This window comes from Equus przewalskii, chromosome 17, assembly GCF_037783145.1.
Source record: "Equus przewalskii isolate Varuska chromosome 17, EquPr2, whole genome shotgun sequence".
NCBI classification, from domain to species: domain Eukaryota; kingdom Metazoa; phylum Chordata; class Mammalia; order Perissodactyla; family Equidae; genus Equus; species Equus przewalskii.
Window position 1 is genome coordinate 42,278,415 of NC_091847.1, and position 27,851 is coordinate 42,306,265.

A 27,851-nucleotide genomic window follows, 5' to 3' on the forward strand; every position below is an offset into this window, starting at 1 on the left:
GTGAGTACTGTGCAAGAATTGTGCTAAAGGAATCATGACTGTCCCTGTCACTCATCCATTCATTCTCTCACATACTCTATGTCCTGGCAGTAAAGAAATGAGCACTTATTTTCTCTCAGTCACAGGAATTGAAGAAATTCAAGTTCAAAGACCACACATATCAATTCTTATGTGTCGCACAGTATACATTTTTATGTATGTTATGACTAAAAGATCAATGTGGCTTGGTATACATAGCAAGGAGAGAAAAAAAGCAAATGTATTAATTTAGTAACTAAATATGTTTCTCTGACCAATAATAATAATCATAGCCCATTCGTATAATTTAATTAAGAATTAGTGACACTAAGTAAATGATGGTCTGTTTAAATTCTCTCGGGTATGTTTCAATTTTACAAGACTTGAATTTGGCACTTGGAATGAGATATGGATCTCAACACCAGGCCATTTTAAATTCAATTAAATTTCATGGTTATGTATATGTGTGTGCACACAGATTTTAATGTGTTTACTGTATTGTTTGAAACTGTTCAATTCTGGCATAAATATTTAAAAAACATTAAAAATAACAAACAGCATGGATAAAACACATAAGAGATATTAATCGGATAGTAAGTAAACCAGTGGCTTGCGTGATATAGGCAAAACTCATAGAATGTGTTAAGTATAGATAAGCAGTTAGCAAGTAGCTTGTTAGACACAGGCAGAATTCATAAGATGTATTAAATACAGACAGCATGCTACTAACTTGTAAGACATACCCAAGATAGAATAGAAATATGATGTAACAAATTAGACGGTAGCTTATACGTAGGAAGAAATGGAAAGAACCAATTATTCTCATGTCACCTCTGGGCAGACAATTGTCACCCCCAAATTTGGTCACCCACTGGTGACATACAGTATAGACTCATTCTGGCTCCCCATATGCTTTACCTAAAAAAGGCCGATGAAACACATGGCTGTTCAGCAGGCTAATTACAGAGCCATAGCTGTGGCCAGGTGCCTTACATCTTTGTGGTAGAGCAAGGGTGTGTCATTGGCACAGGGGATTTTCCGTCTGGGGACCCCTTTGTGCAAACCTCAACTCTGGTCCTGGTAACAACACCATTAGCAGAGAAGGCTGATGCGGCCTATATGAACATTGGATAAATCAGGATTCAGGTAGCGTTCTTCCTTTCCCATGCTTACACTTATTAGAAATGTGTTAATTGTCCCATTTAGCTCTCCTCATCTCTCATTGTGTGTTTTAAATTGATTTAAATCCTGTGATTTGAGCATTTTAGTTCAATGCATAAAGCTTTCCGTCTGTGACCAGTGGAGTACTTTGCCTGGTGGTATACCTGGAAGCTACCTTTGAATCAAGGTAAACGCCCACGGGAAACATAACTAAGGCAGCTATTCACGTGTTTTTTTTCAGAGTCTTATTGACCAGTTTAATTTTAAGGAATTCATGCAGATTTGGGTTAAGGAGTTCCATCCTCCCTAAAAACAAAATTTACTCCTCATCTCAAAAGGATATAGATCAAAGATGGAGGGAAAATGGAGACAACCTGGACTTCAACTCTGTGGGGTTTTCAGTTAAATTACTTTTTTGACAAGTTGACTGAATAACTAAAGGTTTAAATAATTTTGTCCATACCTAAAAGAGAAATGCCTAACACGTAGCTAGGTTACCAGGAACAATGAAAAAGTACAAAAGAAGGATTAAAAGAGGAGTCAACAAGCTAAACATGAATTATTTTGAGGAAAAAAAAGGAATTTTCCTAGGCAGCTGGTGTGATTAATATACTAATTTTATGGCAAATAAAGAAAAATATGGGATTTATGCTGCCAGAAGTATAAAGTGTTCTAAATAAATGCTCCTTGCAACACAGATTAATAATTCTGTCAACTTCTAGTTTTATTTTAATTAAGTGTATGAGGAAACTATGAGATCTATTGCAAGAAGAATTTGCTGCTTACAAGGAGTAAAGCTAGACCCAACTGAGGGCTTGGATTATGTTCTCTTTTTGCCTCGTCATTGCTTATACCTGTTAAGTTGTTCTTGAAGCAAATCTAGTCTTTGCTCCACTTCTCCATAGGTGAGGTCACTTTCAGTTTCAGAGATCCCCCAGGCAGCTCGCTGAAGTGCTGAGGGACTAGACTCATCAGCCTGAGTCTGGGTGTTTTCTCGTTCCCAGCCTCCCGTGTCAGCGATATCTGTGGGAAGTAACAAGATGGATGTCAACTTCCTTGGGTTCCCATTTGCATGAGTAACAGAGAGAAATCCACAACACAAGCAGGAAGGGATCTTGGAAGTACAACCTGAAGACAGAACCAGAGTGACTCAGACCTGTCCAAGAGCCACAACCAATTGAAAGCTGAGTCCCACCCACCCTGACCCTTCATCTCCATGTGAATAAAAACATATCGCTGGTTATGAGTCTTGAATACAACTTTGCCTTCTTTCTGTTCATGCTAAGAGGAGACATGGATGGTCAACCCAAAACCCTGATTAAAGAACAGTGATTTCATGCTTTTATATTTGGGAAGAAACAGCACCATTTGTACTGCTTCCCCTCTGATGTAAGATTTTACGGCTCTTTCCCCCAGGATAATTTGCATACTTCATGATTCAAAGTGTGCCCCAGGAGAGCCATGGAGAAGTCCTGATCTTCAGCTACATTCCCTTAGGCCAACCCAACTCAAAGTAGAGGCAAGGAACTATGAGCCATTAAAAGTGGGAAGGGCCCTAAAAGTCCTCTAGTCCCATGACACCCTTCCATGTTCTTCATTTCCTGGTAGCTCCCTTCGCACTGTCCTTTAATATAGTCACATTAATTTCCAATATTTTTCTTGTGGCTCTTTTATTTAAAATATTTTTATGTTCTATACTTTAAAACATATTGCTTATCTGTTCAAGTCCACTTTTCAAATGCTCTGAGTGTCCATTATGTGCCAGGCACTCTGCTAAATGTGGAGGAATTAAAGACCAAGAAGATACAGGCCCTGCAACCTGAGGAATTCAGTCTACCAAGGTTTCAATAATTTTTCATCCAGAGAGTCATTTTCTGAGCTTCTTTTAATTTACTGTTTCTCCTACAATCTGTATATGCTAGTTATCAATGTTTGAGGGAAAATATAATATCTTACTTTTCCTCTCATTTTTGTCCTATACTTGTGATGGCTTTCACTATGCTTTCTTACCTTCTACATTTTATGTATCTACAGAAGGGCTTGAAATGAATAGAAGGTTGGAAAACAAAACCCATGAAAAAGTACTAGTGGAGTTTGGAGTTTATTTCAGGGATAAAGAAGGAGCAAGACATTTTTCTCACTGCAAGGCTAGGAGGAGGAAAAGACTACCTAAAACTGGTCTTCATTTTCACATGGAAATAGATTTGAATTACAGAAAGTGATTTTGGTTTGATAGAAAAGCTTTTTTTTTGGACACGTAGCTATGATTAAACACTGACAAAAGTTACGTAAACTCAAGGAATTTATATTCTGGGCTATTTTTAAAAGTTGGATAGGAAGTAACCGATTTGAGGAGAATTAGCTATGATTCTAGAAGCAGGGAACAAGCTTCGTAGGACTTCTTGAAGTCCCTACATTTTCCTACGATTTCTCCTAAAGTACAGATAGCTTAAAAGCATCCTCTTTCTCCAAGTAGCAGACAAAATTTCTGTATCCTTTCTTCATGGTTTTTCTGTCACTATCCTTTTATCATTGAATACACTGAGATTTCTCTAATAAGGTGCCTACAATTTATGCCTCCATTGGGTGAAGTTGTAACAAAGAAATTAGCATATCCAAAGAGAGCATTAGAAAAATGCAAGGTCAGGGTTCCCTGTTCTGTGGAAATAGCTCACAGGTCTCAGAGAACTTGCTATGAATTCCAAAGGGTTCTTTGTGCTTCCTTAGCCTATAGGATCCTAGTGCTTTGTTTTTTGTTTTTTTTTTTAAGTGACAGTATATAATCTCTTTTGATGTATTACCAAACACAACAACATGAAAATAAACATAGAAAAATGATATTGCTGGAGTTTCAAGTAATATATCAGCAGATTTTCACTGAAAAGTATGATTTACTATTCACAGATATGTGACTCTATTTAAAATGCAAAACAATAATATAATGTTTTACTGCACTAGGTTTCCAATTTGGGAGCAGCAATGCCAACCAAACATTCAGACGCACAGATCAATGGTTTGGTGAGGCCAACGCTTGCCCCTGTAGGCTCCTGCTAGCTGTTTAAGGTAGGAATCTTTAAAGAAGACAATAAGAACTGACAGGAGGGAAGTTACATATTATGTTCAGAAGTTTTGTACCAAGAAAGCTTACACAGTTTCTGCCGATGCTTAGCAGCTCTCTCATTCTCAAATCATATATAATAAATTGATTTTTAAATAACAATGGTGAATCACATGTAATAAATTATGTAGGATTATACTTTTTCTTCAGTGCACGTTATCTTCTCCTAGCAAAAATGAATAAAATGTAAACTATTAGATAAAGGCTTGCTTGATTATAATTTACTCTTTTATTAAAATCTGGATATGTGTGATTAGCTTGTGTTAACAGCAATATGAAAAAAAGGAGTTCAAAGGGAAAATCACAGTTAGTGGTCTTAATCAAAATGAATATCCTTGTAGACACTTTCTAAATATAGCTCAGAAAGAATCTGCACTTGGTTGCCTTGGAAAATGTTGCTATAGTTGCAAGACACATTTCTGGAAATGGATGAACAGAAAGGAAACTTTCACTTTGCTCTGGGTACACAATTTTCCTAGAGTCAACTTTTGACCTCAATTTAAGTAGGATCAGAGTCCATTCAATTTGTTTTTTTCTTTTTAGTTTTGTCTAAAGGTGCTCCTCTGTTGGAGTCGGCATGACAAATGCCAGGAATGTAAGTGAAATTTCCTATTGACGATAAAACTAAATTTTGTGAAGATTTAGTAATTCAAACTGCACCAGTTACAGCTACACTCTACATATTATTCAAATTCTCAAACATTCCACAGTACTTCACCTTAAAAAACCATTAGGGAATGAAATTTGCAGTGAATGAAGTTTTAGAATTCTCCATTGGTTGGTCCTATTAGTAAATTGATTAACCGTGTGTCACACTGATTGACTTTATATGACATTGACTATGTTTATTCAATCATGCATATTTAACTATGCATTTTCTGGTTAATTGTCTATATTTAAATAAAGTTTGCATTGTAAATCTTGGAAAATTAAAATTTGTAGATATTAAAATTATTTGTTAAAATACTATTTTTTAATTGTGCATTTGGAATAGCTAGTTAAAAATAATTGGAAAAAGTGTCAAAGAAAAATATAAGATGCAGGGCATGAGAATTCACTGTCAGCAAGAGTCATTATGAAGTTGAATAAAATCCCCCAAATATATGTTTAATGCCTTGTCACTTGCGACTATAAAACTCAAGAGGAAAACAACAAGAAGTACTTTTTAAAAAATCAGGCCTACTCTCAGCTGACTTTTGGAGACAGTAGAGATGGTTCAGCAAGCTCTTCAGAACTTCCATGATACAACCTTTTTCTATTTTTAGCACTTCCCAGAATCCGTTTTCATAAATAACTAAAACGGGACATTTGGTAATCACATCTAATATTCCATTCTTCCATTGTGATAAATGAGGTCCTATTTTCATTCACTTCATCAAGATTTTAGATTGTCCAGAGAACATTTGCATATATTCTTAGCTTACTTCAACATGGGGTCATGGCCAAAGCTGATTTGATAAGATAAAGAAAGAAACTCTGAAAAAAATGTAAAGCCCAAGCATCCTAGATTCAATAAAACTTTTGTTGTCAAATATAGTCACTTTGAATAATGGTGATGATGATAGGTAATATTTACTGCATGCCAAAATTTTGCTCTCCTGCCAAGCCAAGAACATCCTATTTTTCCTTCTTTTCTGTTACATTCTTTTGATTTTTTGCTACACCTTCTTTATCTCTACATTTTTATATCTCCAGGGATATAGTTGATGATTAAAGGGTTGGCAAATAAAACCTGTGAGAAAATACTAAACTGAGTTGGGATTTTATTTCAGAGAAAGTAATTTCTGCATGTTATCTTGTTTAATAATCACAATTGACAAGTTGGTTAGAAAATATTATTCCTGTTTTAAAGATGTGCACTGAGTCTTACCTGGGGGTGGCGTGGGGAGTCACTTATCCAAAGTCATAAAGGGAGCAAGTGACAGATTTGGGGTTGGAACCCAAGCAGTCTGACCCACACCTATTCTTGCACCCACTTAATAGGTAACTCTAACTAGATCTGTAAATCTAGCTCCTGTTATGCTAAGTTAATTGTTCTTCTATGTGATTGTTCTCAAGTTTTCTTGAGTTTCTCATCCTTTAGCATCAAATCTGCGTGCGTTAATCAAGCATTATTACCCATCTCATGAATATTTTCTGCAAAAAACCCACATATTTGGGTATTCCTTTTGGTAGAGATGTTAAACAAATGTGTTCAAATGAGTTGGATCAAGAGCATACTTTATTAGGGGCATTTCTCTTTGTTTTCTGACAATTCCCAGTAAAATGAAATTCTTTTTGGCAATTATTGTATTGGCCTTTCATGCTACGAAACAACAGTGTTGGGGGTGAGGAATGGGTACAGAAGATACATATAAGAATCAACCGGTTAGCCCTCTTAAAATGCTCATTGATTCCCTCTCTCTGTTGGAATCACTACAATAGACATTCCCACAATGCTCTACGTGGCATTACACTAAGTCTGGTCACAAAAACCCTCTTCTGCTATCATTGTTTGGGTATAATTACCACTATTCCAGAATTGTACAAACATTGTAGATGATCTGAGATTTCAACTCTTTGCAAATATTTCATGAAGTATCAACAGATTAGATTAATATGTGTCAGTACAGCTCTTATTTGTGAAAAGTCACCATTTTTGATTAGCACTGAAGAGAGACAAACAGATTCCTGAGAAACTTGATTACCTTTACAAGAGTGACTTCTTTTATCTATGTGAATTCTTCCTGAGGTGGGCACTGTTTCTTCAAAATCAAGTCCCGCTGCTTTCCCTATTCCTGGAGGAGAGTCTACTATTCCTGAGAAGAGAGGCTTTTGTTCGTCGTCAATGGAGGAGATGAAAGACGAAGATCTGCTTTTTTTCTCTTCCAGGTGTTTCCTGGAGCTCTGATAATTTCTTATGGTATCTACAGAGTCTTCAAGATCATTTGCCCCGTTTGCTTTGCCAAAATCTATTAAAGAAAAGTTATTTTACAGAAAATAATCAAATGTGAGACTCTATGCATATTATCCTACCTAAAAAGATATAAACTATCTTCTTAATAGTAATGTTCTTTGAATAACTTTAACATAGAATTTTCTATAAAACCACCAGGAAAGTTGTTCTTTCTCTTTTTTCCTATTGAAAATGTAGCTACTTAAGGAGACTTTTTTTCCTAATTCAAGGGACATTAGATTATCTTTAATTAAACACATTATTCATTTCAAAATTAAAAGATTATCTGTGATAGTAATAATCTTTATATCTCAGGAGAAAAAACTGTGGATAACTTACAACCTTCTACATGCTCAACAGTCATTTGTATTCTTAAAATCTAGTGCACTATCTCTTTAAGGAAACGGAAAAGGGAGGGAAAATGCGTCCCAATTCTAAAATATCAACCCTTTGTACCTTGTTGTTTGTTTTTAACCTCATGCCCTCTTATCTTCGGCAGCCATTCATACATTGTGAAGGTCAAAACTGGAAGCCTCCTTGTGGTAAAGGCTGGCGGGCTGAATTTCAACCTTAGTTCAATGAATGTAATGGCTTTGAGATTCTAAGCAGTTTGGTTGTGCAGCATATTGCGAAGAATATAAAGCTAAATACAGTAATTAAGGTAGGTTTACCTAATTACATTAAAGCCAATAGTGCATATTGGCTGTCTTATACTGAAATGTCAGGATAATTTCAGCACTGCAGGTTATGTTAGAACATATTTCAGTGGGAAAAACTCAGAGACAAATCTCAGAACTTGCTTCCATTAGTGTCCTGGGGAGACGGTATAATTCTCCATCTGGTTACTGTGAATAACTAACCAATATACTCCAGAAGGTATATCATTTTCTAGAGAAATGGTTAAGACAGTGTCCCCATCTACTCTCTGCCTGGTTGTGCTTACTTTGTTATTTATAGAAGACCAAATAAACTGATTTAAGGCCACTCCAGAGAAACTTCCAACTGTTTTTTTAAATTCCCATATGGCAGGGAAATTAAACAGAGATTTTTTTCCTTCATTTTTTTAAACTATTATAATTTAAAATATGAGAAGCCAGAATGTAGCCCAAGGTAGAAATGGATAGAGTTTAAGAATCAGTTTCATGTGAAATTGTTATTAAGGAGTTAGTTTGTGTTCTCTCAATTAAAGTTAAACATAGCAAAAGCAGATTGCTTAATTTATTTTCTTTAAGATTTCACACTTGCTCATTGATCTCATCATTGCTGAGAAGACCATAGACCTTTCCAGCCTCAAGCATTGTAGACATCCTTGATTATTCAGTATCACGTATTCTTCTCCACTCAACCACTAATCTCATTGGCTGAAAATATTCAGATCAGCTCTTCCGACACAAAGCTTTTCTCTCCAGTGTCATTGACACAGCCCTCCTTAAGTCTCTAAACTTCATTCTTGTCATCTCTTCCTCCATTTTCTTTGATTTTAACTTCTGTCCTGAAAATTCAACATTCCCCACTTTATGAACATATCATTTCATTCCTCAAAAAATAATAGTTTCCAATTTTATGCTAGTAAATGTTAAAAAGAAGGAAAGCTTCACTTTTCTTAGTTATCCTCATAGCTGCTTAGTGAATTGCATCAGTCTGCTGCTCCTAAGTAACCCTTTAGGCAGTTCAAGCACCAGTGGGATGTGAATCAGCTCAGGCTTCTCATCTTCCCGAAAATGCTTTCCTTTTAAACGCCTTCATGGAATCTTTTCCAGCAGAAGCAAATGTAAAAGGAATTAACAAACAGTTCATATGCCTCCAGTCTAATTATGGATAAGGCTAACACGTATATTTGTAATGAATGTACATCACAAATTATTCAGCCACGCTGTGTCTTTGGCTTGAGAGGTCTTGGGAGTTTTCTGTATATTTTTAAATACTTACACACAGTAAAATGTTCCATCCCACCTATTACTTGGGCCTAGGTCTTAGTTTTCTAACTTATGGCTTTATTTTGAATGTTTAGGCACAAATTAATCAATTAGCATATATTGTTAAATTGAATGATAACTTGCTGATTTCAACTCAGGATAAGTATTCACAAAATGTTGTGAAAGAGGGATTATTTTTTAGTTCTTTAGTAAAATGGAGCAAATTACTTCATATATGTGGTATCTAAATCATTTAGGAAAATGTCCAGGTAAAAGCAGGATCATGAAAGAAGAAGAAAAAGTTCGATATGCTTGCATTTTCCAATTCTTTTTTTTTTCTTTTTTTTTGAGGAAGATTAGCCCTGAGCTAACTACTGCCAATCCTCATCTTTTTGCTGAGGAAGACTGCCCCTGAACTAACATCTATGCCCATCTTCCTTTACTTTATACATGGGACGCCTACCACAGCATGGCTTTTGCCAAGTGGTGCCATGTCCACACCTAGGATCCGAACTGGTGAACTCCGGGCCGCTGAGAAGCAGAACGTGCCAACTTGACAGCTGTGCCACTGGGCCAGCCCTACGTTTTCCAGTTCTTAAGGGGAATTATTCCATATTTATTTCTGTGTTCATTGCCATTGGATGATCAGCCAGCTGCTTCCTGGATCCCAGACCATGTGAACAATTTCTTTGGTGCAGTCCAACTGCAACAACATTTTTCTGTTCCTTACTAGATAAATCAAAGCTGAATACGTTATCATTTAAAATGAAAGTTGAAATGACAGTCTATTTGTGGATTAAAAATGGAAACTGCTCAGGCTTAAGCTGGAGGTTGGCTGACGGAATACATGAAACTAAGCAGAAATACATTATAACTAGCCTCCAGGTACCTCTAGATTTTGATGGCCTGTTCCATTTCTTCCTTTTTCTAGTTAAACTGGATTATTGGACAGACATTAAATAGTGTTAGTTACTATTTTTCCTTAATGCTATTCTTATTCCATGTAGAAATAGCATTCTGAGGGAGTTTTACATTTTCCCCTTTGCTAGAAGTGAGAGTGTATAATCACTCCCATTACCAGCATTTTACGAAGAAAAACTTTTGCCTGTTGAAGGCTCAAATTTGTTTTCTGATTTAGATTACTGAAAATCTTTATTTTTTTTCATCCTTTGTTTCTGCAAGCTGACAGTTCTTCTCTTCCCCTTTTCTCAAAGGACGCAATTCTAAAGCATTTGTGATTTGTCTTGTGGGTGTCTCTCTGGGTTCAGAATGAACTGAAGCACACAGAATAAGAGTGTCCTGATGGAGTGGTTGACCCCATCCATCTTAAGAATGATCCGATAAAATTCTTCCATTTCAAACAATCTGGGAACACACCCTTGTGCTACCTCCGTCTTTCATGGAGTCTTTCTCTCAGATTAACTACTATTTTTATTTGCCAGACCCAACAGCTAGACCTAACTTTTGGTCAAAAAAAGGCATTTAATGTACTCTCTCAGTATTTGAGTTTTAGATTTCCACTGATAACAATTTTGAGATAAGCTGAGCATTTGCCAGCCAGATGTATTAAAACAATTCCTTTCATGAGAAAATTGGGGTTTAAAATAAATTTCTTCATTTGATTTCAAGTACCTTAGCTCCTCTCCAGCTTCAAAGAATGTTGAAAGGCGACTAGTGTTATTTTCCATACAAATGCAAGATAAAAAGTTGTAAACTATTTTAAAAATTAAAATAAAGATACATTTATAGATGACTAAAATGAATAACAAGAATCAGCCATTATTCGTTATTGGAGAAGATAGTCCAAAGAGATGCCAAAGTATAATACAAATATATTTAAAAGCTTGATTTAATGACATTAGAATTAGACCACTCCTCTTCTATAAAAATAAGTTTAAAAATGTATATATTTGTTCCTTACTTCAATAACTTTTATAGAAGTTATTTTGTTTTGAAGAAACACATTAAAAACTTACTGACTTTTGGATGACAACATGAAATCACTGAACTAATATTACAAAGAAATAAAGTTTATTGTTATCCTTTGAAATGCAAGGTGTGATGAATTCAAGACACCTCCACCCTTATTTTCTGGAATATTAGATTTTTCCAGCTAAAAAAATATAGAAGTGCCCATTTTAGTAAAAATTATATGGGTAGGGAAATGAGAAAATTTCAATCTTTCTTTCCCTCCTCTGGGGATGTATGATATATCTATCAAAATGGGCTTCTATTTTTCATGACACGCATGGCACAATCTAAGTCCAGTGGAAAGAGGATACTGAAGATCTTTTTGCTTTGATTTCCATGCCTTTGGTTGGCACAGGCACATCTTTACCACTATTTTAATTTTTTTCCTGTTTTTGGGACCTCTTATATTGCTGTTCTCATTAGCTTATTCTCTGCCAAAAGGTCATTGGCTCCTTAAATCAGCCACTGGTAGTTACTTTGATACTGCATTTTCTGTCCATAGAAAGGGTTCAGCAGAATATTCCAAATATGTGGTCACAGAAGCACTATCAGTAAAAAATACATACGTGTGTGTGTGTGTCTCTCATGTGCCATTATACATGCTATTGCGTTAATATGTATATTATAAAATCCACACAACATAAAATTTAAAAAAATGTATTATTCCCATAACCCAATGGATCATAATGGCACACTCTGAAGTAAGAACAATCCAACTCTCAAGACTATTTAGAGACATTTTCAGCATGTTCCAAATGACTGTGCCTCATTTCCTTCTATTCTGTCCAATCATCTGATCAATCCTCGTGGCCACTAAATAGGTCATTGAAGATTCATTTTTATTCTTCACTTTCTGTAACAATAACATTTTACTTCTGTCTCTGAAACTGTAGCATTTCCTCCTACAATGACCCTAGTGAGTTGAGAAGGACCTGGGCACCTCCATGCCAGAATTTTAGGAAGAAAAGAGAACTATTTGACGATACCTTCAAAAAATACAAGGTGTCCTCAAATTCGGACCTGAACTGACAACTTTCTCTTGTTGGGAAACGAGTTTATTTCCTCAGAAGAAATGTGAAGCTCTTTCATCAACAAATTCATTTTAAGAGAGAAGTGATCCAATATGTTAAGCTTCTATTTTGTTCAAGTCAACTTGCCAGAGGTTCTATATATATACTTTCTTTTTTAATATGTCTTTTTGAATGTAAGCTCCTTAGCACCATGTGGCAGGCATGATTGGAAGGTTGGGGTGAGGGGTGGGGAGTTGAGGACTGAAGCCTGGAGAGTTCCAGTGCCTCACTGAGTAGGGAGTGAGTGGCAATGCAGGACTCCACCCCTGTCTGTCTTCAACGCCCAACCACATGTTGTTCCCTCTGGTTCTTGATGCCTGTGTGATTAATTCACAGTCATTAGTGCTCCTGGATGTCTGCCTTCAAGGTATTGTTTCGCATAAGCAGTAAACTAACTCTAAAATAATCAATGCATTTTATGGGCAGCTTTTAGTTTATGTGTCCCCATATCATTTAGCATTAATTATCTCCCAAAAGTTCTCTGTTCTTTATACTTACTTATATGTGTGTTTTTCTCTTAGATATTGATTCTATATCAAGAAGGATATAATGAACGGCCACCTTGAGAGCATTAGATTGGAGTGACGGGGATTAAATCGCTTTCAGCAAATTTTACACTCACATGTAGCACCTTGGAGTCCTGAATACTGCAATAGGCTCTCAGGCTCTGAATAACTGGAGTTAATTGTGTTTTTATATTGACCAAATCATGCTTACTCACTGTCACACCAGGAAACTTCAAAAAGCTGCAAGCAGGCAAATCCTACCATCTATACTTTATATAAAATGGATCTCATAGACTAAGTCTGTGATTAAAGGAAAAATTTTCAGAATCAATAGAAATGTCTAGTTGCATGAGCATAATATAATTTGTGACATTCTCTCAGAGACTTATCAGAAGATAAAAAAGATTATTTAGCTTCAGAATGAGGAAACTAAATAAGATTGAAAAGAGATTTAATAAATCTTCAACTGTAAGGGAAACATTATTATATAGACAACATTCTCAAGCTGTTCTTCATTTCCAGCAATGTTGAAAGAAAAGATTAACTTCAGGATAAGAGATTTAGATTAAGTCTGTGGAAGAATAGCTTGACAGTAATGGTTCCGATTTTAGAAAAAGTCACCGGTATGGTGTGGTTGCATGTGTATGTGTTTCACGAGAGGGAGGTAAATTCCATTTAAGGGAACGATATGAGCAAAAACAGAGAAACAATTTATATGGAAGAGAAGGCAGGTTAGTTCACTTGAGCTGTAGAGCAAGTTGAACCTAGTAGATGATCTCCCTTAGGGAGAGAATTCAGGGAGAAGAGAAAAGGGCCAAGAAAAGAATTTGAGTTAGGAAGGCAAAAGGAGGAAGAGCATCAAAAGGAAGATGCTCAAATTCTATTTAATGAATTCATTCATTCTTTCAACAAATGTTTGTTGAATACCTGCTATGTAACAAACAGTGAAGCTACAGGTGACAAAATATTTCCCACCTCCATGGAGCTTATGGTCTACAGGCAGAAAACATTGATTAAATAATGTTGCAAATAAACATAGAGGTACAACTTAAATAAATGCTGCAAAAGAGAGGAGCTGATGGAGGAAGGCCAGGCTGGGTGGTTAGGGGAAGGGTGGTATGAGACAAGACTGAAGAGGTAGGCATAGACCCACCCTGTTAAGGATTTAGGGAATGGGAAGTCTTTAGAGGGCTTTAAATATGTGGATGACATAAACACAACTGTATTTACAAGAAAAAATCACCAGTAGTCCAGTGTGGAGAACAGATGAGAGAGGGCAAGCTGGATGTGGAAAGGGGAGTTGGGACGCTGTTTCAGGATACCAGGTGACAGATTATGGTAGTTTGGCCTAGAGTTGTGCCAATAAAGACGAAAAGAAGTGAACCAAAAGGGACCTAGTTTGAAAACTAAATGGAGATGTATTGGGGTAGCAATAACAAGACTTGTTGCCAGAATTGACGGAGAGGTTAAGAGAAGGTTGACGCCTAGATGGATATCTGGTTTGTGCAACTGATTGGATTGTGGTGCCATTTAGAGACATGGCAACTGACAGAAAGACAGGCTTCCAGAGGAACATCATGAGTTCAATTTAGGAAATGTTGAGTTTGAGCTGCCTTTGAGCTTTCAAGTAGATGGTTTTATTGGCAGTTGGATACATGACATTGATGGTCTGGGATTAAGATGTAAATACATATATCTCCCATGTGAGAATATAATTAAACTATAGGTATAAATGAGATCACCCAGGGAAAGAGTATGAAATAGAATAAGAAGAGAAGAGGACCTAGGACCTCCCCTTGAGAAACTCCAACAGCTAATAACTGGTTTAGAAGATAATGATCCTGACATTATCTTCAGGGAATTGGTGAGAGTAGGAGGCACAGCGGAAAACTACAGTGTCATACACGCCAAGAGAAGAATATTCAGGAAAAAGAGGGGAGTTGGTTCACAGTGTCAGATTCTGCTGAGAGGCCAAATAAAGTGAAGACCAAAATGTTTGCTGGATCAACGTGGGGTAATGGCAGAGCTTCTTCAGGAGCGCCTTCTCCCATCTGCCCAGGCACGAATAAATGCACCCCCATCTGGGTTCTCACTGAGGTGTGCTTGTTCTTGTTACAGCACCATTTGTATTCGAACTGATAGAGGGTGTGACATCTCCCTTCCTAGGGAGGGCAAGGGCTGTTTTACACAGTTTGGGTCTCAGAAATTGAGTAGCTCTCTAAAAATGTGAAATGTTAAATAAATATTTGTTGAACATATGAGTAAAACATAAAGAATAGTCAGAGGGGACAAAAAACCTAGAGAGGACAAGGAGTGGCAAGTAACTCAGAGAGTTTGAGCATGAAAAAGACTAACAAATACCACCTTCCACCCTGTCATACATGCGTGTGAGAGGATTGAGCACTCGGCCTGTAACAAGGTCCTCCCTCCAGGACACTCTGCTCAGAACTCTGAGGCGCAGTTATTCAACTGTTATTAATTGGCTTCCTTTTTTTTTTTTTAACCCACTTACTCTATTTCTCTCTCTGTGATGTCCTTGCAGATATCAAACGGCTTTGTTAAATGACATTGTTGAGAGCTATCAATCAGAAACCACTTTAGCTACTGAAAAATAACAAAGGATTTGCCTTCATAAAACCTGAATGAAGTTTGCCCTTGAAATCAGAAGCATAATGAGCATTTAAGTAGGAACAGCAAATAGCCACATGTTCCACATTTAAACTTTAGAAATAGAATGGATTTACCTTTTTCTCCTTCACTGTCAAATGACAATTTCCTTCTTCGCAGTTTACAGTTGTCTCCTTCATAATCATTCATGGACTGCGATCGTAGTAAGAGATCAGCCTTTGTTAATGGAACGTGAAGATAGAATGGAAGTAGATTCAACTTGAACATAACATATTATCAGTAAATGCTCCACTATTTCATATTGTTTCAAACACTTTCAGAGTTAATTATTAGATTTCAGGCAAATAGCTACAATACTTTGTTTAATGGTTGTCTCTAAATTATAAAATAGACTGATAAAATAATACTAGTAGAATCACTGTCTGATGGGGAAATCATAGTTGTAGAAGTTGCTTATCAGAATTGCTTGGGGATGATGTTGTCAATATTTAGAGACAACATATTTCTACATGTAGAATGCATTTTGTGTAACACGGTAAAGTTAAAATAAAAATAATAATAATTTAAAGAACTTTGCAGAATCTGTATTACTACAGAAAAAGGTGTAAACTAATTATAATTAGCCATGATGTTTAAATTACATGGCAATGGTTGCAAGGTTAAATTTCACAACGATAAATATAAGGTTGAATTCAATAAACACTATGCTTTGAACCCTTTATTATTTCTGTTCCAAGTTCCTCTTTCCTCCCCCTCTGTTTCATTCTGTAAAATATTATCAGTCTTGCAAATAAAAATGGAAGCTCCCAAATAAATAAAACAAATGGAAGTTCTTGTTCTGTTTATTCGGTTACCGCCTAAAGTTTTTATGTAAAGAAGTTATGTGAGGTAGATGTCTGTTGTTTTTCCAGCCAAAATCAGAAGGAGCTTATGACATTAAACTGCGGTTTGATAAAGTACTGAATTAAATCATTATACGAAAAACATAAGCTCTTGATAACTTGAACCTCTTACCACCTAAGTATTTTTCAATTTTTCAGTGTTTTGAAAAGAAGCTATTATTGGAGCTGGTGCTTCAGGTTATTAAATGGTACACTGGTCATCTTAAAAGTTTCTCTTTCTCTTTAAGTCTCTCAGTACCTGGGAATGACTATAACTCCAGGGAGAATTAAATTTACCACCTTTGACCTAACTATTGACTTGAGGATCTTTTTTCCAGAGAGTATATTAGTTAGCATTAAAATACACTGGCAAGTGTCAAAAGTCCAACATTTGATTTCTGACAAAGGAGTCTTTAGAATTTGAGTTGGAGTTACAGGGCTCGAAGTGAAGGGGGTGGAGGAATAACCTAGTGATAAATTGTGGGCTGCAACATATATTCTATGTTCTTAAAACAGTGGTAGGTCATAGGGACACGTTTTCATACTAGAAGAGAATGGGAGATATAAGAGCTGCACTCTCAAAACTCATTCCAGGTTAAATTGTATGTAGAATCACTTAAAATATTATCTCTATTAGAACATATGTTTTTCATTCTGCAAAATTAATTTTGACTCGGGTATAAGCCTTCTGTGAGTTGGAAATTGTGTTAAATATGGACCTAAACACGAATGAGTTTAACTTTTTTATTATTATTAAAAAGACATTGCTAACCAATGTATGATGTAAATAATAGCTGAGAGAAGGTTTTAACCTCTGTATAAGATAAACTCTTTTTGGGGATTTTCAATAGTCTGGAATCACCCATTTCTTACAAATAATTGGCTCACTTAATATAAACCAAGGCTATTTTATATCAAGTATGTCACGTTAGAGTTCCTAAAAGGTCAAATTTAATTCACCTACTTAAAGTTATTCAATATATTTGAAAGTAATTAGACTGAATTTCTTCCCTATAATTTAGAAATTCCAATATTAAATTAACTCTTCCTTCCATATATTCAGAATTGGTAAAGTTTTTCTACAATATTTCACTTGATCTTTCAGAAGTATTTGGGTAATCCCAGAATACAACAAAATATCAGAAGTACAAAAATAAACAATCAGTTAACATATACCTTTGCACTCTCATGCCTGAGGTTGAAAGTCAGCTCTAGGTTTGTGAGAAAGTGATCGGAGAACTCAGGATACATATCCAAAACCTCTAACAAGTCTTCTCTCTGGATCTTATGCAAGTCACAGTATGTGAGAGCTCTTACATCTGCATTAGACTTTCCAGGTTTGGCATAAAGATGAACCATTTCTCCAAATATATCATTTTTTCCTAAAAAAAAAAGGAAAAAAGAAAAAAGGAAGTAAAAGGAATCTGAACTTAATGTGTTCTTTTTAAAAGCAGAAGGGGACAAGTGACCAATCCCTGAACCCAAAGATTTCAAATGTAAGACTCCACAGCCAATAGACACTGGGCAGAAACATTCTCACGTTTATTTGCTGAGTGGAATTTTGCCTCTTGGCTCACTGGCCCTGGTATAATCCTTATTATTTCCTTGTTTTGATTCTTTGGCTAAGCATCTAGAATGCAACAAACACGGCTTTAGTCTACTATGCCCCACATTGCTAGAAAAGGGTTTTGCCATATGGTAGGTATAGTCTGATTTTGTCAGTCCAGGAATATGAGACAAGCTGCAGTGAGTCAGATTCACGAACTTTCTATCTCAGGATGGTCTCTGGAGGTGATGCCCAGCATGAAGTTATGGTGGAGCACTTTCAACACTTACAATTTGCTCAACATATATAGTAACGCTTTTTAACAATATGACCTTTATTATAAAAATGTGTCCTTCTTGCTTTTTTGGCAAATCTGGGGTTATTTCAGTGTCTCCCCTCTGATGGGCCCTTCTCATGCCCTCTGCCTAGCCACAGGCCACCTGCTTTTCCAGGCCTTGTTCAACAATGAGGATGATCATGACAGCAACAATAACAAATGCTTATTGAGGACAAAGCAGGTGCCAGGCACTGGGTCAAATGCTTAGGTGCATTAACTCATTTAATCCCTAAAGTAATCTCATGAAGAAATTACTAATTATTATCCAAATTTTATGAATATGGAAAGAGGATTAAAATGGTAAACTGATTAGGTCAAGGTCACCTTCTTAGTTGAGTGAAGTGAAAGGAGGCAAAGTGTAGCCATGATTAAATGCCATGCATTCTGACTCCAGTCAAAATCTTTACACATCTGATGTATTTAATCTCCTCCCAATATTTTCCCTGCATGTCATGACCAGTTAGATTTTTCTGTCTCTGAATGTCAAGAGTCTTAAAAATAGTATGTTTGGAATATATGCTTAATAACTACTGATAGATTATTGATTATGTAATTTTTAAAAATTGTCAATGGTAGTATAAAATAGTACTTTCTTACATATATCCTGAAGCGTTTTTTCAGATTTAGAAAAAACCCTCTGGATCTGTTAATTTAGTTTTTGGTGACAAGTTCATTTGCACCCGACTATGGAAACTATCAAAGACTTTTCAACAATAAAGTTCTAACTAGTCAAAAAAAAAACAAAAACTGTAATGTTCTTATTTTAAATGTGAATAATGCAGAGAAATCAGATACCATATCTTTCCAAGAAAAACTGATATTGGGGAGAATGCATTTACTTTGGTTTAAATAAATACTTAGTTTTCAGAAATTGAATAATCATAATCTGTGAGGATTTTAGGTGCAGATTTACAAGGAAATGAGAACAGAAAAGGAGAATCTCTTATAATTCTTTACCGTTTTGATACTTCCATACAGATATTATCAAAGAAAAGCTCTGAACTAAATTCAGCATGGACTTTGTATTTCAATTAGCTTGCATGACTGTAAATGAGCAAAGAGTAAACCAGTCAGCGTGTACAGCTTAACTACACTCTAAAATTACTATTTCATAAAGCAAGAAGGCTTATTACCTTCCTGTAGAAGCTAGGACTGGCTGATTTGAAGATCGGGAATGCAAGGAAGCATGCTCCTTCCCTGGCAACATACCAGAGCAAACTGTCAAGGCCAAATCTGGTGAAAATCCGACTTTATTGTGTAGTTGCTAAGTGATTTAGAGGATGTTTCAATTCTCTGCCTGCTCATTGGATTGTAAACCAAATTGTGCATAGTATCAATTTTAGAAATTTTTTTTAAAACTGTGATTATAATAAAATCATCAAAATATATAGGAATCATTCAAACATCTTCATTCATGTAGAGTCCTGTGCTATGCCATACTCTGGCTCTACACAGCAGCCAAGAAAACAGACAACGTCCTTGTCCTTTTGAATGTTAACATCAAGAGTTGAGTGAAAGGAAAGCATTGAATTACATGCTCATTGTTTAAATGGACCTGGATTTAATCTACAGGAAAAAAAAAAGAAGTGCCAATGTTCACACACATTGGGGCTGGGTGTTCCCATGAGGAGCCGGAGGCTTAAACCTACTGGCTAGGTGGTAGGAAAGGAGAAGAACTGATCTCGTGTCTCTCTGCTCCCTTGTTGCTCCCCACTGTCCTAATATCCCCGAGAAATCCTACAAATTCACACTGACTAAATTTATTTATTTTTATTTTGAGGAAGATTAGCCCTGAGCTAACATCTGCCAATCCTCCTCTTTTCACTGAGGAAGCCTGGCCCTGAGCTAACATCCGTTCCCATTTTCCTCTACTTTATATGTGGGACGCCTGCCACAGCATGGCTTGACAAGCGGTGCGTATGTCTGCACCTGTGATCTGAACCAGTGAACCCCTGGCTGCTGAAATGGCGCCTGCGAACTTAACTGCTACACCACTGGGTGGCCCAACTAAATTTATTTTTAACAAGATAGCTTGGACAGATGGACTTTTTTTGCACCCAAAGAAGTTCAATTTACTATTAATTTTAATCCCCTCATGGGCTTTATCCCTGGATGTTAAGTTCATAGCTCTATATTACCTAGGTAGGACATATAATTCTGTTTGATGGGACACAGAAAAAGGGCAGGCGTATAGATGAAGTTCATCAAACATAAACCGAGTTCATGATAGGGCACTGGCACGTGCTAGCAAGTAAGCTTACAACGTGTACATTTTATTTAAGGTGTTAAGGGATCAAGCATGAATCCAAGATACTCTATCATGAAATAGAAAATGCTGACTATTTTCATATATTTGGTCTCAAAGGCTTAAGTAGCAGCCAAGAACTGAAGAGAGGCATGGAAGCATTTACACATCAGAGAAAAAGTGAGACAGTTATGAAAACATATTTTCTACAAGGTTAATTTGATTTGAATTGAATTTTAAATAAAGCATTAAAATTACCTATCAGCATTAAATAGCACCCATAAATAAATATGTCAGTCCTTTTTTCTATCATTTTAAACTATGCATTGCACCAGCTAGTAACTGAATATGTCACCATCCAATTCTAAAACACTCACCCAGAATAGCTACCACAATGTCGTCTTTGAGGATTTCGATGGAGCCTCTGGATAAGAAATAAAGTGCAGTGAGGACATCCCCACAGTGAACCAGGGTGTCTCCTGGAGGTGCGTGGGTGGTCTTGAACTTCATTGCCAAAGCTCGAAGGCAACCTTTACTTGCCCCCCGAAAAGCTTTGCAGTTTTGCAGCAAAGTCTGGTTGAGATGTAGACAAATATCAGCTTGTAAACATTCTGGGAAACCCTTTAGGACCTGAAGAAAAAACATAAAGAGTTTCATACTAGCAGGGCACAGGGTACCTCCACCGGAAATAAAGTCTATTTCTTGCTCACAGAACCGCAGGTGTAGTAATTGTCACACAGGAGTTCTTACAATGCTTCTACCTCGCCTACCTCAATGAATACTTGGTTTCTTAAACATGTCAGAATTTTAACTCAAATACTTTTCTCTGAATTAACTGCAGGCATTCAGACTCAACACAAATGCTGTTTCATTAAAATGTAATGCCTACAATGTCTCACACTGCTTCTCATTCCCTGCATTATGTTATGTAGCATCATACTGTGCACAGATATAATGCAATGTGACAATTAATAAGACATAGCTAATGAAAGGCAGTACAACTAGAAAGACAACCTTTTTAAGGAATCTCAAGTCAATTTGGATTGCTATCTCTGGTATATATCTTAGTTATAATTGTGTAAAAATAATGATCCTGAAAGAGCTATGGTATTTGTAAATGTCATATACCAGAGAGTGCTCTTAGTTAATGCTACTTGGAATACCTGTGTTTAATATGCACATTATTAATACTAAATATTTTTATAAGTACTGAAAATAGAGAAAGGGAAGGAAAACAGCAAACATACTTTAAAAGTGTAGCTCAGTTTTCAGAAATGGAAATGGTGCCAGAAGTTACAATGCATACATAATTCTTCTACCAACGCTATTGTTTTGACAACTTATTCAGTGACTAATTTTAAACTTGCAAAAAGATTAAACAATAGTTTCTGACAAGTGCTACTCAATTTATACTGAATAAAATATTACGTTATTTTATAAAAGTCCCAGTATACAGTGGATCAGACACTCAATTCTTGCTTCTCTGTACGTGTCTTAGCTATTTTGGGTGTCATATATAGATTTTAATTCTCATGTTGATTTTCCTCTGTCAGTAAAAATAGATCCATTTAAATATGCTGTGGGGTAGAGGGAAGAGGCATTATAGAGTGCCTAATAATGTAATTTTAAGATTTCCTACCTTTTTGGGTCAACCTTGTTATTGCTGTCTAATAAGCTAAAAGTAATCATGAATTATTTTTGTAGATAATCCAAACGTATGTGGTTGGTAGAGAACTTCAAGTTAGATCATATTTGAATTAACTTGCAATTTATTACTATTTTAAGTATTAAAGCAGCCACAGGAATCCTGTTTCTGTAGGATCACTGCGTGATGCAATTGGTCAGACTGACTGTGATATAATACAGAAGGATCAAAGAGAGAACTGAAATACGTAATTCTGATCTTATTTCCTTCATTGCACAGTCACCCACAGAAACGGGTCAAGGGTGTTTTAGAAGAAAACTCACAGAATATGAGTTCTGGTCATGAATTTGCCACAGACTGACACTTGTGCAAGTCACTTTATCCACCTGTGTTTCTTTGCCGGAGAAGAAGAGCATTTACAATGTTGAAATTTGTCCTAGGTTACCAATAAACGGTGTGCCATTTGTCAGACACTGCTCACCCAACTCTACACAGCTGTAGGAACTCAGACTTTTATCCTGAAGTTTCTGTGCTACCTGGCTCAGACCTCAAAGAAATGAGCCTTCCTCTGTTTGAGTTCCTGGGCACTCATCTGAAACCTCTTCCCTTGACGGTAACTCACACACTTCGTCTACATGACCGGACTCCTGCCAGATTTCCTACTTGGACTAAAAAGCCCTCTCCAAATTGGTAGCTTGCCTAGTCTTTGCACAATTTTGCCTTTGGGGGCTGGAGGCTCTTTTCCCACTCTTTGTTGGGATCCTCAACAACCCTGCTCCTCTCATGGAATCAACCCACTAGGTTGCCGGTCCCTTCTACCTGTCTAAACTACCTCCTTGGAATCTTTGGCGGGTGATGCTAGACTGGAGGTAAGCTAGGTTTGGACAGTTTTCTGAAATGGGACCAGTTTACGTGGGGGTGCTATAGTAGGAAAAAAACCCAGTTTACTGGCCTCTTTGCATATGGTTTACTTTTTCTCCCTGAAGCCCACTGTTGCAGTCTCAGCATAACTCTCAGATGTCCTGGTACAGATAAAAAGGTGAAGAGCATTACACCAAGCAACAAATTAGATATACCTATTTTTCTCTTAAGATTTGGCTGTAATAAGGTACAAAAAGGCAGTTTATATTTACGTAAATTGAGGAGATATTGCTACCATTATGGTAGTTTGAATGAGAATATTGAGCTTGTAGCTGTTATTTCTGGTATTTCCCTAAGTTTATCAGTTATACTTTCTGAGTATACCTGGGTTATAGAAGGAAAAATTGTGCATTTGTGTGTGTGTGTGTGCACATGGATGTGTATGCGTGCCTTAAGTTGGAAGATGCAAATGAGATAGAGGCAGGGGCTATTCATTTCTCTGAGTGTGTTATAAGAACTATGGAATCGGACAGGCATGAGCTGAAGTCCCAGTTCCATCACTTACTTGTTGTGACTTTGGTTAAGGCAATGAACTTTTCTTGAGATTCAGTTTCTTCTATTGTAAAAATAAGATCTACCTCACAGGGTCTTCCCACAATTAATTGTGATAATGTATGTAAATCATCCCATGCATTGTAGATTTCAATAGATAGTTTACTTCTGACTTTTTCTGTTTTTTTTTTGTCATACATATTTATTGTTCCTGAAAAACTATCAAGTCCTCTTTAACTAGAAATTGAGAGATACAAATACCCATTGCGTTTTTCTCTTTGGTCTCTTTGGTGAATAGGAAATTCACCGCTAAGTTTTGTGTTCTATTGCCTCAAAAGAGTTTAAAAATTTTTTTTCCCTCTTTTCTCTCTAACTTTTATTTCCTGTTTCTGACTTGTGTTAAATGTTTTGGCTTACTTGCACTTCGATTTTCACTGTGAGTTATCTTAAAACCTTTGGGAAAGTAGGCAGTTACTAAATCAATTTACAAATATGTTCTTGGAATTCCAGTATTCTTAGAACCACTCACAAAATCTTAAAGGACATTTGGGAAAGTTTTTCAACATCTTTCTCTTCTCAAGTGTTCTTGTTAAGTGTTGTCACCTCCTGACATTCATCCTGTTATAGAAGTGACAATGACTAGAAAGAATGACCTCAAGTTGGAGGTACCATAGAGTTGCATGAAGAGGCTTTTGTTTGTACATGAGGAAGATATACAGACCTTGGCATGAAGAACTTGTTTAGATTAAGGAATTCTCCTGTGATGCTAGTCCTTAATTGACTTTCTTAATTTTCTTAAGTCAGTTACATAGATGACTAAGTAAAACTCAATAGAAGTTAATATTCAGTAATTGAATCTCTTACTAGCCCAGAGGTTTGGATGTCCTAAATAAGTTAGCATCTTTGGAATCTGGGTTATGCCTAAGTAAAGGGACTTTAAGAGGGAGTTAAATGAGAAGGCAGCTGTAGTGGAATAGAGGTAGAAGAATATTGAAAAGAGTGGGAAGAAAGGGGTAGGTTTAAGTAGATACGTATCCAAGGCATCACTTTCAAGTGGTCCCAGCTGGGTTGCCATTCTTGCTTCTTGCTCATGGCACTTTTTTTTTTTTTTTATCAGGTTTGGTTCCTCTGGTAAACTACCTGACTGGGAGCTTCCTCATTTAGCACTCAAATATTGGCTTTTTACTGGACCAAGCAGACCTGGCTACAAATAGCAGCTATGTCAAGTACACAAGCTGGTTTAATGATTGTTATAATCATTTCCACTGCACTCTACACAACCTTCTTGTCTGTCAAGTTCTGAAACTCTGAGGGTACACAGCACCTTTCATTGTGCATCTGGAGCCATTGTTTTATTGAGTTAGTCTGATTTCAAAGACCAATGAACATCACCCAGAATCAGTTTCATGGCCTGTAGCTTGGAAAATGTCATTCTTTTAGCAAATCTTTATTTAGTATCTACTATATATCAGGCGCTATGCTATGCATGGGAGCATAACAACGAATAAACATGGTCTGAAAAAATACCTGGCCCTAAAACCTTTCTAAATGCCCAGATTAAAAAAACTTTTTAAATAGTTTAAACAGAACATCCTACACTTTGCTTTCCATGCCAGATTGGACATTTACAATGTACGTTTATAAGACTAATGGTTGTTCAAATGAACCCTCAAGGTAACAATTAATTTAAGGTGAGTAAATAGCTCTAATTTCACTTTTCTAATATTGACTGTTATGGGACAGAGTTTTAAAACTTCCTGAAGTTCCAGAAAAGTTTTTCAGGGCTGGTAAAAATCCCGTGTCTTCATTACGGTGTAAGACCACTTGAATATTTTATAAATGTAGTATTAACTTCTTTTTACTTGAATTTATGTAGATAAAACTCTCTGGGACTGTCAAATTATGTCAGACAAATGAGACGTTTGTTCTTTTAAGTGAGCCTGAAGTGCTTTCTGTGAATGTTAAAAGAAATCAACCCCATAGCTTAGTGCTAGAGGACCCAAAGTTTAAGGACATTCAAACAAGATCAATCCAACAACTACAAAACAAGATAGCATTATTAAACCAAAGTAAAACTCTTCGAAGAAATCACACAAAGAGAGAACAAAAATGGAAATAACTATTCCATGACAAGCATCTGTCAAACATGATCAGACATTAATTCAGAAGTATTCAACTTTATGTTAAACTTCCCTCAAATATACAAACTTACACACACATAATGGAATAAATATTACAATATTGTTAATATTTGCAATTAGGTAGTATGTGAATTCAGATTTTCTCTATACTGAGCAATCAATATAAATTTTGGAAATGAATGGAACCTGAGTTAGTGTAGGCCCGCAACTTGTGATTTGATGTACGTGTGCTCATCAAAATGACGTTAGTCTCATTAACTTTTTAATAAGTAAATCCTTAAATTTAAACCTATATACTTATGCTAATAAAACAGTTATACCATCTATTTTATATATTGGGACATAAATGAAAAAGAAGTTTGGCCCAGGTGAATGATAGATTACAATTAGAGAAATGTGTCCTGGGCTTCCGTCAGTGGAGTCTGAATGGAGGAATATCTTAACTAACGAAGATTTTTCTCTGTTTTGATGTGACACTATTATGTCATCCTTCAACGTAAGGCCAGCTTTATATTGAATTTTACTCTGGGAATAGTTTTTTTATGGTCAAATTTCTGTATAATTTTATCCTTTCACAATAGCTATATGTCTTGTGAGTAAGACAGTTGGCTTACAGTCCCAAACCCATGATTCCCTTCTCCGACCAGCAATTTAAGGCTTCCTTTGTTCCTGTGAGATGGTCTCCATGTTCCTGGCCCCATCTCTGAGTGATTAAAGAAAGGCAAGGGTTGTAGGAGAGAAAGTTATTTCCTTATTCAACTTTTACCTGGCTGCTGATAGATAAGGATTTCCAAATGAGGTTAAATATTCACAATATATTGACAATAAACTCTATTATTCCTTCTTCAAATTTAAGACACGGGATTCAATTTTGCTGTTTCTTAGCCTGGATTGAAAAACACTCTCTTATGTAGGTACACTTTCCAGGTTCTGTTGGGAGAACATCAACAACTGAGTTTTTACCAAGACTCTCTCCAGACTCCTTCCATAGTGTTTTAAACCCTTGTGTTTGCTTTAGAAAAGAATCAAAATGTATTCTCTACTAGGTACCCCCTATCTAGATAGTACTGGAAAGCTGATCTATGTTGTAATGTATGGTTTCTGATTTGTTTCATGCAGTGTAGCTGCAGAGGGAGACATTCCTAGAGGCAGGCTGAGAAAGGCACATTGAGAAAGACAGTCTGAGGGCGGCAAATGTTTCTCCTAAATAGTAAATTAATCATATGAACAACTTTGGTAACTGTGATAACTGACATTAAGAAATTTTCTGGGGATATTCTCTGGGCCATTAAATACACTTAAATCTTGACAAATTAGAATTAATCAAAACACAAATTAACACTCCCTATGAAACACTAAAACTCAAGCATGATTATCAAATAGATTATGCAAGTAATATATTAAATCTTAAGTCTCTGCCCTAGAGTACAGTCTGAATATTTTATAGCATTTTCTGATTCTGATAGAATCATTGCCATGTGGGCATTCAGCATTTGGTATCTTACGTTTGATATCTTAAATACTGAACCTTGCTATTTGTTGTCTCTAGAAGCTAATGTCCTTCATTAGTGGATTCTATAACTTGAGGTCATTTCAGATCATATTATTTCAATGGTTATGATTTATCATTAAGGAATAGGAAACATATTTTTCATGTTTTCTTGGTGATTATACATTTAATACTTCTTGTTAAATCACTGATCATGACGGCTGGTTTCTTTTAATAGTTTTAAACATACAAATATATATAGCCATAGTCTGAATCTTAAATTACTTTGTCATCTATTTTATTTTACCTTCATGTGGCTGATGAGAATATGAAATTGTTTTATTGCATAAGGCTGTAATATCTCGCCAGATTGTTGGCAAAACAGAGTATTGTAGAATCCATGACTAGGGGCTTTTATAAGTCTTGGGAAAATTAATTTTCTGCATGTAACTTTTCAACATTTATCATATGGTTACACTATTTAAGAAAAATATATGAGCAGAACAAAAACTTGCCACACATAGACATGGCAAACAACATCATAAATCCTGAACCAGTTTTGGTACAAGTAAAGGTTCCTTGAAAAATGAAATAGTCCTCTCTCCTGCATCGTCTCCTTCCCTCTCCGGCAGCTCCTGACCCTGGTTAACAGCATAACTGTGAGGGGCTCCTTTGCTTTCAGAAGAACACTTCAACGTTAACCTGAACCAAACTAAGTCAGAGCCAAGGGTGAGTCGGAGTGTGGGAGATGATGTGTAGGCACAGGGGATTTACTGCTTTCACATACACGTCTTTGTTACCCTGACTCTGGAGTCCTTCTGCTAATTGAGC

At 36.2% G+C, this 27,851-nt stretch overlaps 1 protein-coding gene across 12 annotated transcripts in view; it reads right to left on the bottom strand.

Annotated features, from left to right (window-relative positions):
• KCNH7 (potassium voltage-gated channel subfamily H member 7) overlaps positions 1 to 27,851 on the bottom strand; it is a 472,129-nt gene that overhangs the window by 10,954 nt on the left and 433,324 nt on the right. For 4 of the 12 annotated variants that reach the window (XR_011528781.1, XR_011528779.1, XM_070581417.1 and 1 more), the window contains 5 exons: positions 20,710 to 20,962; positions 17,381 to 17,586; positions 15,440 to 15,539; positions 6,985 to 7,248; positions 2,034 to 2,202 (listed from right to left, as the gene is read on the bottom strand). Coding sequence is in view for 8 of the 12 variants with exons in the window: in XM_070581417.1 (XP_070437518.1) it covers positions 2,034 to 2,202; positions 6,985 to 7,248; positions 15,440 to 15,539; positions 17,381 to 17,586; positions 20,710 to 20,962 (992 nt within the window). In the remaining 4 variants the exon portion in view is untranslated. The remainder of the gene's footprint in view (positions 1 to 2,033; positions 2,203 to 6,984; positions 7,249 to 15,439; positions 15,540 to 17,380; positions 17,587 to 20,709; positions 20,963 to 27,851) is intronic. The other 8 variants (XR_011528782.1, XR_011528780.1, XM_070581421.1 and 5 more) reach the window with 3 other exon arrangements.